The sequence below is a fragment of the Archocentrus centrarchus genome, chromosome 3 (assembly GCF_007364275.1).
Source record: "Archocentrus centrarchus isolate MPI-CPG fArcCen1 chromosome 3, fArcCen1, whole genome shotgun sequence".
NCBI classification, from domain to species: Eukaryota; Metazoa; Chordata; class Actinopteri; order Cichliformes; family Cichlidae; genus Archocentrus; species Archocentrus centrarchus.
The window spans coordinates 10,649,087-10,661,492 of NC_044348.1; the positions used below are offsets into that span (position 1 = coordinate 10,649,087).

General features: G+C 40.2%; 1 protein-coding gene across 7 annotated transcripts in view; it reads left to right on the plus strand.

Annotated features, from left to right (window-relative positions):
- Positions 1-1,328: 1,328 nt before the first annotated feature.
- LOC115777468 (protein diaphanous homolog 3) overlaps positions 1,329-12,406 on the plus strand; it is a 177,280-nt gene continuing 166,202 nt past the window's right edge. For 3 of the 7 annotated variants that reach the window (XM_030725391.1, XM_030725376.1, XM_030725405.1), the window contains exons 1-5: positions 1,329-1,557; positions 1,641-1,825; positions 11,233-11,265; positions 11,644-11,826; positions 12,148-12,252. In XM_030725391.1, coding sequence (XP_030581251.1) covers positions 1,712-1,825; positions 11,233-11,265; positions 11,644-11,826; positions 12,148-12,252 — 435 coding nt within the window. In that variant the 5' untranslated portion in view covers positions 1,329-1,557; positions 1,641-1,711. Of the gene's footprint in view, positions 1,558-1,640; positions 1,826-11,232; positions 11,266-11,643; positions 11,827-12,147; positions 12,253-12,406 lie in introns of those variants that run through there. The other 4 variants (XM_030725398.1, XM_030725419.1, XM_030725382.1 and 1 more) reach the window with 2 other exon arrangements.

Here is a 12,406-nt window from a genome sequence, read left to right on the forward strand (position 1 = left end):
GAATAACAGCATCAAGTTTACAGCAGTTTACAGTCAGCATTCAAGAGCAATCTCTAATATCATGTGGTTTACTGTCAATAGTCTGAACTATTAATATATTCTATAATTCATGAGTTTCACTAACGCGGCACGTTATGTTGAGGAACTCTCTCTGACATTGTATGTGTTCAGGGATCAAATCATGGTTTGAGAAGAGCACATGAGGAACTTGCAAAAGTTTCTGGCAGTTGCATCACATTAACTTGTTGCTGTTTGCATCAGACAAGGTGTTTGGAATTGAACAGCAGGTTTAGCTTGCTTTTACACTGGAAAACAAAGCTTAAAAACAACAGTATAAAGTACCTTCAGTTTACCATGATCATAACCTTATAACTGAACTTATTCATTCCAAATGATCTTGGATCCTGGAAATGTTACACTATAGGATGTGCAATTCCACAGGCAGTTATTACTCATTTTTATTGCTGATGTTTTCCTTATCCATGATCTGCTGTCTAAAAGTCTTCTTCTCCATTTTTTCCATCTTCTTTCAGCTGCTCTCTTTAGGGGTCCCCACAGTGGATCATCTGCCTCCATCTCACTCTATCCCTTGCATCCTCCTCTCCTGCACCTCCCTGCACACTACATCCATAAACCTTCTCTTTTGCTCCTACCTGGCTGCTCCATATTCAGCATCCTTTGTCCAGTGCGTCCGCACATGTCCAAACCATCTCAGCCTTGCCTCTCTAACTTTGTCTCCAGAGCGCTGGACCTGAGCTGTCCCTCTGATGTACTTATTTCTAATCCTGTCCAGTCTGGTTGAGTAGTTCATTTTAAACAAGACCACTAAAATTAAGTTTAGGTTCTGCTGACAAAATTCTAAAAAAAAATAAATAAATAAATGCAGTTTTACTAAGCTAACTTAACACCCTTTGCTTCATTGTATTTATATGTGTGTATTTATATTGGGCTATTCTTACTCATTTAATAAAGAAATTATATTAAAACAACCTATTTTTGTCACTTTTTCTGTTTAATATTTCTATAGGACAAAAACTGTCACTTTGCGAGTTGAAAATAAAGCTATTATAAGGTATCAAAGAGAGAAACACTTCTGCATCCCAGTAAGACCCAGACTACTTAAACTACTTAAACTCCTGCGGGAGACAGACTAAATAAAACGAACACACCTAAAACTGAAGTACGACGGATTGACACTTCACTCAGCCAATCAAATCCCTTTTCAACTGTAAATAGAGTCCATGTTTGCGGTTCTGTGATCGCTATTGGTTGGATTAAATACGCGAATCTGACGTCCTCATTGCGCGGGTCTGTCAAAAAAAAAAAAAATTTAATTTTACCCAGCTAACGCTTCTGCTGTTACTCGTAATGACAGTAAGGCTTTCAGTTAGTAGTCGGGTAAATTTTGTTTGATGTTTGTTCGATATGTGTAAGCCGCATTTCTTTGGTTAACGGAAACTCAAGCGTTACGTGACAGTCAATAAATTGGATTAGCGCTAAGTCAAGTCACTGGTGAATGATAGTATTGTAAACCTGGCTAGCTAGCTAAACGGACAGGTGAGAATGAGCACAGGAACATTAAAAACGTTTGGGCTTGGTAGTGTCATACGCTAAACAGTTTCCTTTGTATCGTCCTCTAGCCAACGTTGCATGCATTAAAAGGTTTAGGTCTTCAGTAGCTGTCAGCTGGTGCAGAAGTCATTGTGGCAACATGGAGAGTTACAGTCAACGGTTTGAATCCACCACCGGACGGGACAGTAAATCTCAAAAGAAGAAGGGGTCCTCGTCGTCATATAACGACGAGGGAGACCGCAAACCAAAATTTGTAAGTATGAAAACCCTAAAATGAACACATTCCATTTTCGAAGTTATACTTTGCCTCTGATACAACCAGTCATAGAAAAGGATAAACCCACAAAGATCTGTGAGCTCTTTTTATATATAACAGTACATAGGTAGATGCCCCTCCTTATAAGTAATGCAGAAGACACGTTGGTGTGTATTTTTAACTACTTTATTTCAGAATGAACAGTTTGGACCAGTGGTGAAGAGGTCATGCCTTTTTAATGTGCTTACATGTCTTCAAATGATGAGGCTGAGGAAATGCCTTTACAGAATACACCTAACAGTGAGCAAAGCATGCAGGCTACACAATTAATTTCTTAGGTGTTATCATTTCTTCAAGAACTGTGACCTTGAGTGTTTGTTGACTTTGCATGTAGGAAATCAAAAGGTTAAAATTAGAACAGGGTTTAGCTAACACTAATCCATGTGTTTCCTCCTCCTACTACAAACCAGCCAGCATTTTGTCTCCCTGATATTTTTCTGCTGTGCTTCAATTCAATTTGGATAAAATGTCACTATTTTTTGTTTAAACAGCTAGAAATGCAATTAAAAAAAAACAAAAAACTGAAGGGAGATTTGTGTGTGAGGCTACTGTTCAGAGTTTCCAGTGGAAAATGTAGGAAAGGCCTATCCCAAATAGTGTTTCAGTCCTCTCACACCAATGACCTGTTGGTTTAATGTCTGACACAACCCATAATAGAAACACTGATTCACCTTTGATTGGTCTGCAGTGCTGGATGAAAGTTGTATCTTAATGTTATGCTGGCTGATGTGTGTGTGGTAATGTTGATTGACTGTCAGTAATTTTACTCCGCTTCATTGCACTGTCTGAGTGACATCTTGCATAAACCTGTTTATATACAGTGGGTAACAATTAACAAGACTTTTGAACTAATACTTTTAAAATTTGAGTAAAATGTTGTACATACTTAAGAATCTCAGAACTCTGTCTGCTACTGACTGTAATGTTAGAGTAACATTTAATGTCTACCCATTCAGCAGCAGGAAACCTCCTAAAATATATTTTTAAATGGTGTTGTGGTAATAAATCATTGAGTATCTACAGTGGCTTTATCCAGTCTGACACTGAATGTAGTCAGTTTGTCTCTTTTGAATTGTCTGCTGCTTCTTCTTCTTGTTATTACAAATATTACTGAATTGATTTTTTTTTATAATATATTATTTATTTATATTATTAGACAAGTGGATAGAAATTGAGTTCAGTGAAATTTGACATTAAGACTTATGTCTGAGTCTGCCAGTTTTCCAAGTGATTGCAGTTCTTTTACTTCATGTGCAGAACGTTGCTGAAACCCTGCCAACCCAGATACCCTATACTGCCAGAAGTATTCGCTCATCTACCTTCACATGCTTATGAACTCGATTGACATCCCATTCTTAATCCATAGGGTTTAATATGATGTTGGCCCACCCTTTGCAGCTATAACAGCATCAAGTCTTCTAAGAAAGGCTTTCCACAAGGTTTAGGAGTGTGTTTATGGGAATTAATGCCCATTCTTCCAGAAGTGCATTTGTGAGGTCAGATACTGATGTTGGATGAGAAGGCCTGGCTCACAGTCTCTGCTCTAATTCATCCCAAAGGTGTTCTGTTGGGTTGAGGTCAAGCCTCTGTGCAGGCCAGCCAAGTTCTTACACACCAAACCTGCTCATCCCTGTCTTTATGGACTTGTGCACTTGTCATGTTGGAAGAGGAAGGGGGGGTCCCCTCAGTAACGAATGACTGCTAACTAGCTTACAGCGGAAACTGTCAGCCTGTTGCGATGGTACCTCAGCAAGGCGGCGCACCGGGCGATCAGGCACCAGCTGGAACCTTGGTTCTTGAGCTAATCTGAAGGTCACATGAAGTTTGGAGGTCTGTAGCTGGCGACCTCTGTGCACTATGCGTCTCAGCATCCAGTGACCCTGCTTTTTGATTTTATGTGGCCTACAACTTTGTGGCTGAGTTGCTGTCATTTCCAATCGCTTCCACTTTGTTATAGTGCCACTAAAAGTTGACTAGAATATTTAGGAGAAATGGAAATTTCATAACTGGACTTTTTGCACAAATGGCATCCTATCATGTTACCATGCTGGAATTCACTGAGCTCCTGAGCGTGACTCATTCTTTCATAAATGTTTGTAGAAGCAGTCTGCATGTTTAGGTGCTTGGTTCATACACCTGCGGCCATGGAACCCTTAGTCAAACTCTATTTTTTTGTTCCGTAATGAATTTTTCTCATAGTAAATTTGCAGAATTTATTCTATACTATATACTACACTATGTTATTATACTTTATCTTACATGGAATGAGGCCTTTTGATGTCTTTGCTGTGACTTGGCTCATCAGGTGGTAATTTTTAGAAGAGTGTTTAATTTGTAAATTAGGAGGATCTGCACCACAGGGAGGGTGCTGTTCCGGCAGGATCCGGCACACAGTAATCCCTGAATGTTACAGAGTGTGTCTGGATGATAGATGCCAAGTTGCTTTCACAAGATCTTTAAATGAATGCTTTAAAGGGGAAGAAAGTCACTCCTTGTGAAATACTAAAGAAAAGAGCACCCATTTTCCTCAGTTTATACAGTTATACAGTGTTGGTGAATTTTTCATAGATGGAACTATGACATCCAGTTTCCATGAAGGCAGTATGACAAACACTAAGTAATGAGTGGTTGCTGTGGTAACAAAACTTATCTTAAGGCCAGCACCTGTCTTCTTTGAGGATCTCCAACATTTTCTGAATACCTCCGGGGGGTGGAGATGTAGCCCATCCTCATCTATAGACAACACCCCACACATGACCCTCTGTCTCATGGTCTTGTGGGTTCTGATAGCTGGTTCCAGTTTTGATTCAGTTCCTTCTCTGGAATTCCTAAGATTTTTCCAGTATTGTTTCCTGTATTGTTTTTTTTTTTTTTTTTTTATCAGCAGAAATTGTAGCTTACATTAACCCTCCTGACCTTTTCTTTTTCTTCTTCAAATTAGAGGTCACCAGCATCTCCTCTGCTACAGCTGTAATGCAATATGTTAGTTTCTTAACTTCACTGAGATGTTTATCCGCTGGTTAATGTGCTATATCTACAGTGCTTACTTTCCCAAAGATTGTTCAAAAAGCACTTTATATCTGGTGGAAAACATGTCAGTTTAGTGTGTTAATGTAGTTTTGAGATGCCTTTTTGCCATGTTCTTTATTTAACAGGGTAACTGAAGGACTGGAATTGTTGTTGCAATCCATAATGAATTTTATTTTAACAGTAATTACTGTGTTTGACGAGTTTTCCTTTCATCACAAAAAAAAATATTTTATATAATTTTTAATTGGTGAAGTTATTTTGTTGAGTGGCTTTTTGGCTGGTTCCTGTGATACTGCAGCAGAGGTAGACCTAAAATGATAAAGTGATTACTGTGGTCAATTAATAGAATAGATGGAAAATAAATATTTTCAGAAAGACCCAATGCTACTTAAAAAAAAAAAAAAAAAAGAAGCTTATAAGCACTTTTCAGGTTGGTTGAAGGACTAATCATTTCTGTCTTTTAGAAGTGTGAACAAACTCCTCTATGGAAGATAAATCTGTAATTACTTAATTGTCCACTTATGGACATTTCTGCAGGAAATAAACATTTTTAAAAATCTAAATTTTTAGTATTCAGTGATGAAAGCAATTTTACTTGTATTTTTCTGATAATTTGGACCATTCAATAAACAGAAATATCTGTTAGGCTTGAGTATGCAGACCTCCCTGCCAGTTGTTGGACTGATGGTTAATATCGTTTGGGTAGTAGTGTAACTCCGGTTTCCTGAAAACAGAGTGAGGTATTTCCCTAAGGGAAGCATCTTCTTGCGTGACCAATCACAGAAGCTCCACTACCACCACATCTCTCTTAGACAGATCAGGTACTTCAAGGACACAGGGTCCCCCGACCCCCTTTATAATAGCCCCTTGCGCCACGCCAGAGCTATTATAACACAGCTTCCTGTGCATGCAGAGGCACAGGGGGCTGCAGTCCCTAACACTCATATGCCATTGCAATAGCCTCTACCACCCAGTGTAACAACTGCTCGGGTACATAGGTTTCCCTGTATGAGAAGGAGCCCAGGACAGAGCTGGTTGCTTTTCCTAAACCCCTTCGTCCTGCCTAGATAAATGTGGTCCAGTAAGGAGCTATTAAAATCAGAGATGGTTGTTGCTCCCTCACCCTGGTTAGCTAGTGTAACCACAACTAATGGCGTGCTCGTATTTCTTAATGAGAAGAACAGTGGACATTGCACATTTTTGCACGATGCAAAGAGATCTACAGACGCCTGGCTGAACTTGTCCTACAGCTGGTGGGCTACTCTACTCCCGTGGAGTAGAGTCTTTCTGGAGAGCAAATATGCTCAGGTGTTCAACACACCAGGAACAGTGTTTGCTGCCTTGCGTAATCAGCCTGTGTAATGTCACCGAGTGAGTGTCTCCTTGACCAAGACTTCAGAAGCAGCAAGAAAGCCAGAGAATTGCCGCCATCTCCAGGTATTTTATATACGTACGGCGCAGCCTCCGGGGCCAGCTGCCATTTATGGCCCTCCCCTAGAAAACAGCCCTGCACTCTGTCAACGAAGCATCTGTTGTCAGAATTTTTTTCATAATACCTGTATCCAAGGAGACGTCAACGATGAACACTTTGGGGTCTCTCCAGTGACGGAGAGCCAGTAGATATTTGTGAGATGATGTCTCAGATCCAGCTGCAAGGAGGATACCAATGCTGAAAATCCCAGATCCTCAACATGCCCTAAGGGATGACAGATTACTGAAGCCATCAGCCCCGCCAAACGCAAGCAAGCTCTTAAGCAAGTGTTCCTTATGAAACAGAGCAAGGTGCTGATGAAATTTCTCCACACAACCTAGCAACAGAAACGCCTGGAAAAAAAAGTTTATTTCAAGAGCCAGATATTGTATATTCTGACTGCGCACAATCTTGGTACGACTGATGCTGAAGCCCAAGCCAGACAGGCTGCTTAACAGCACCTGGGTGTTACGCAGGGGTTCAGAGCTGCTTTGACACACTTGGCAAAAACCTTCAGGGTGAGTGCCACAGCATGAATGGGAGGGTTTGATATTTGTAGGCTATGCCCTAAAAGTAGAAACTGAGGAATTTTCTGTGTGCTGAATAAATGCTTATGTGGAAATAAGCATCTTGTAGATCTATTGATGTGAACCAGAAGAGATCGGAATGGCACGTTTTGTGTCAGTATTCTGAATTTGTATTTTCTGAGGTGAGAATTAAGAGAACATAAATCCAGTAATGGACGTAGTTATCCCCCCCCTTTTTTGAAATTTCCCCTTCTACTTCTTTTCCCTTGCCACGGGCAGGCCCCCGATGCGGCCCCAGCCCCGCACTGCACCCCTGGAGACTCTGAGAATAAGATTTGTAACAATCAATATCTCCTCCCAAACCGTATGACTGGGGATGGGTACCCTTATCCACCAGATGGCTTGTCTCCTGAAACAGCTTATTGTGGTAGGCTAGGAGCAGGGTGATCACATTAAGATTTTTTATGGACTGAGCTGCTGACGTATAAACCCTTTGGTACATGGAGGCTGGGAAATGCTCCATTTTTACCTGGGAGTGTCGGCCCTGCCGACATGAGTGTGGAACATCAGTTTCGGTGGAGATGATAAGCCATTGACTGATCTACCCCTGGTGGTTTGGTGAGCCCCAAAACCTCACGGGTGGGTATTATTTTCCCATCATACAGATTCCTTTCATCTCCCTTGTCATCCTGTGCTGCAGGCCAGCTAATGGACAGCCTGACTGCCTGCCACATGCTTACATATCTCATATCTCATATTCATGTTTACATCCTCCTCCTCGTCTCTCTGCTCCCCTTCAGAGTTGAGGAACTTGTTGAAGAGATGAAGAATTTCAGCCTCTGGTTCCTTGACCATGTCCCCCCAGCAAGCGCCATCTGAGCTGGATTTGTTGCTGGGTTTACCACGGTGTCAGAAAGACAAGAATCAGCTTTTGAGGCAACCGACACAAAGGTTGATCCAGGATTCTGCCAGGCATTATGTGGCAGTGCTTGCAGGAGTGTGGGCCTGCCAGCGATGCCTGTGGGTGCTTGACACCCATACAGCCATTGCAAAGGGGATGGGAGGTCTTTCCCTGAGATGGTCAACTCAGAAGTGGCTGGGCAAGGGCGGGAGGCAATGTCATTAACCTTGTCGCCACCAGTTCCCCTGAGAGGATCCAGTGGTAGCCAGAATCACTAATGCTCCGCTTTGACAGCTAGCAATAGCTACACAATGACTGCTTGCTAGTGGTAATGGACACGCCGCTAGCTAACAATAGTGTTCTGTTCTGGTAGCTAGCAGCGGAAATTCTCAGCCTGGCATGACAGTACCTCAGCAAGGTGCAGCGCCGGGCGATTGGGTGCTAGCTAGAACTCAGCAATGTACACAGGGTTTCCACGGAGTAGTAAATTAAATGAGGTCAAATTAAGGCTAGTAAAAGGTAGTAAACAGAATTTGACTTGGTAGTAAATTTTTTATCACCCCTTCAATATATTTTGACTTTGCCATTGATGCAAACTTTTTTTTTTAAGTTTGTTTAACTATAAGATCTGTATAAAAAAATAACTACTCAGCAGGACCCGAGCTGACAGACGAGTGGTTCCACTGTCCGATCTGCTGTGCGCATGCGCCTCGTCATTTTGCGCCGTCATTTTGCGCCTCGTCATGGGAAAATGTAGTTTTCACAACTTTGGCTCGATGACCCGGCAAAGACTTGTTTAACCCTCCAGAGTGCACGGACGCGCTGGCATGTCAAAATAACATCGCCCATTTTAGATGATGTAGCATCGGGATGCTGATGCCATGAATCGAAAGTGCAGACTTCAAACTATGTACCAGTTTTTAAATTACGTTGATAGGCCAAGTAAAACCAGAGTTATGCCCAATAATTTACGCCATGCTTTTTCCTGTATATTGTCCTCACCTTCGATGCGCATTTTCTGCAGAAAGAAACGGTGAAAATGTGAGTTTCGCTAACAGGAAGTGCTTGCTAATAAAAACAACAAAAAAAAATTCCCAACAACCCCTTTCCTATTGGTGGGAAAATCAACCAATTAGAAAATTATGCGGTAACACGATGCATTTGGGTGCATCTGACTGCTGCGGAGCAGGTGAAAAAGTGGTAAAAGAGACAACATTACTGGCAAGTTTTGCCTGTGATGGGCCCCTCAGTCTTGTGGAGGACAGAAACTGTTTTTTGAGGTGGCATAAATAATTTGTCTAGCATCTTAATGTGAGTCCTGATTGCTCTGCCAATAGTTGTACACAAAAACACCTGAGGCCTTTCCTGCATTTTAATTTGAATAGTTGTATTTAACTTTATTTAACATATTTTTACACAAGTTTTGCAAATTTACAAATTATATTTGCATTTTAATTGTAAAAATAATTCGTTAAGCATGTTTGTGATTTTTAACTTTTTTCTACTCTGATTTTATGTTTTTATGTGATTGTAAGTCCAATGTCTTAATACAGTATGTCAAAATGAAAGAATAACTATACAGTCACACACATGAGGTCGTGCTGAAAAAAAAAAAATGATACCAAACAAAGCAAGGTAAACAGTTTCTAAGGTCAACTATGAAGCTAAAAGCAAAAATAGTCAAAAATGGCCAAATATACCCTGGACCTCAGAGGGTTAAGCCGGTCATGGGGAATGATCAAGAGGCGTTTTCTAAAGTGTGCAGAAGAAATATAAATTTGACCTGAAGCGGTGTGACGGCGATCAAATCACACTGTGCATCCACCATTCACCAGTAGCGGATTCGTGCGCATGTTGAGCAGATCCCTATTTTGTTTTTTGGTGCTACACAAAGCGCTGGGACTGCAACCTCAAGGTCAGCTACAAGCACAAGTATTGCCGTCACACCTCAGCAGCAAACCAGTATTCCAATGTTGTATTGAAAAATAATCGGCTTGTGAAACTTGAATTTCATTGCATTTTGTTTATATTCTTAAAAAAACAAATTTAGATAGACAGATTCAACTCATTGTCATTGTGCGCACAAGGCACACGATGAAATGATTGTTCCAGATCACTCATCCAGAGACGAGCATCTGCGGTCATGCAGCCAGAGACCGGCACTACTGTTGGGCAATGTGGTTTAAGTGTCTTGCCCAAGGACACAACGCAGCACAGGGACAGGGACTCAAACCGGCAACCCACCGGCTGCAAGACAGGCGCCTACCTACTGCGCCACTTTTTGAAATGTGTTCGGAATATTAATGTGTATGAGGTCTTAGTCAAGACAAGGTCACAGTTACACCTTCAAGTAAGTGGGATAAAGTTTTATCTTTGGTGAGAGATGGGCGATCATCTTACATGGCTTAGTGCTGTGAATCCACCGCTACCCCAAAAAAGGCTGCTGCTCGATTTCGTCCTGGTAGTAAAAATATTTTAGAGGTAGTGAAAATAGGTAGTAAAAGGTAGTAAATTTAACTCTAGGATTCCTGTATAAACCCTGGTACACCTCCCTAAAATGTAACTACATATCAGGTCAATACGCCCCGCAAATATTGTGGGGTGTATTGTCAATTCCTCCTGTGCATTTCCAGCTACTTTTTTGCCACAGTTTTTGAATTTATCAGTGAGAGAATAACAATCATTGCCTAAGTATAAGGAATAATAAATATAGCCTCAATGTAAGGACTCACAAATGTCAGCAAATTCCTGTAGGGAGATTGCTGAAAATTGAGGGAAAGTACAAAGAAGTGGAAAAACTTGAGTGACAAGTATATTTTTCCCTTGGGGAAAAAAAATGACCACACCAAAAAGTGGGGACCAAGGAGGGGGGGGGGGGGGGAATCTTATTTATAAAAATTTTTTATTTGTTTCTGTTGGCTGTATATATAAAACATATACATATAAAACACTGGGACACAACCACATGGTAATTAGCACATAAAGCACCAGTGCAAACATAAATGTCGGTAATGTTGGCCACTTAACTAGGTTGTGTCATAGGCTTTACAGAAGTTTAAATCAGACAGACACATGGTGGTAGTGGAGCTTCCGTGATCGGTAATGCTAGAAGGTGCTTCCCATAGTGAGATATCAAGCAAGGTTTGAAAGAGAACGCCAGTTATTGCTGACATTGAATTTCATTGAATGTCAAAATAAGTGCAACAGAATAGAGACAAATGAATACATACATTTCACTCTCCTTACTTTTTCAGAATATTCTGTATGCAGCAAGAAATGGGAACCTATGTTTAGCTGAAATTAAGTGAATTCTTTAAAGCTGAATGGAAAAATGTGTTGTAGTATCAAGTGTTAGAGTACTTCATGCTTTTGCTCTGTTTATCCTGATTTGTCTGTTTTTGCTCTCCACTTATAGCACTTACCCTTTAGAAACATCACAGATGATGTGGTAAGCTTTGACAAACTGATATACTTTCTTCTGTTGTGCTTTGTGTTATTAATCTCTGCAGCATCTAACATCACTTTACTTGAGGTCACTGCATCTGGTTATTTTGAGCAGCATTAACAAAAATTAAAACTGCCAGACATTGGAACCATTGACATCATAGCACAGACTTCTTGTTTGTATGTTGTGCCATTCTGTGCTCAGTGTTTGACCTTTTTTGTTTACATGTTTCATACTATTAGTAGTGCATTCCAGTTTATTAATAACTCTTGTCTGCTCTGCCTGAGTACTAACCATTTTAATGTGCTCTTAGTCACCTCAAATTTGGACTGAAGACTCTTGAGTAATTTTTCCTCTTTTAATTGTGCTTTCTTTCTACAGTTGGACAGATTTGCCAGTATTCGGATTCCTGGTAGTAAAAAGGAACGTCCACCCTTGACACAGTCTAAACACAATGCAAATGATTGGTCCAGTTCTTCATCCTCCACCTCACATCATTTTGAGGAACTATCATCAAAGATCACCTCAGAAAAGGAGATCTTGGCCCTGTTTGAAAAGATGATGGTGTGTTCTTTTGTTTTTGTACAACAATCTTAAATTTCCTGTTTTAATTTAAAAAAAAGAAAAGAAAAGAAAAGCAACCAGTGACTGAGTTTTAAAGATAAATTTACTTTCGTTTCAGATGAGAAATGTTTATGATGATGGGAACAAATTTGCTAATATTTGGTTGCTTGCCCTAGAAACATTGTCGAATTCTAATGTCTTCTAGTGTAGGTGATAAATTAAAAAACAGCATCAAATTTTGGGCTACATCATGCCACCAGAGCAGGTTTGAATGACTTTGAATATTGCAGATTAATATTTTATCATTTTTTTCTTTTTCAGGAAGACATGAACTTGAATGAGGACAAAAAGACTCCTTTGAGAGAAAAGGACCTCAACACAAAGAGAGAAATGGTCATCCAGTATATGTTTGCTGCCTCTAAAACTGTAAGTTGTTAAATATTTAAATACTCCTTTATCTAATTTTACTTTTAATTATTCTTATCTGACACTTTATAGTTATGTGGAAGAATGTTTGTATTGCAACATGTATTGATGGTTCCTTTAAGTAAGAAGCAGAAATGAGTGACGTTTGATATTT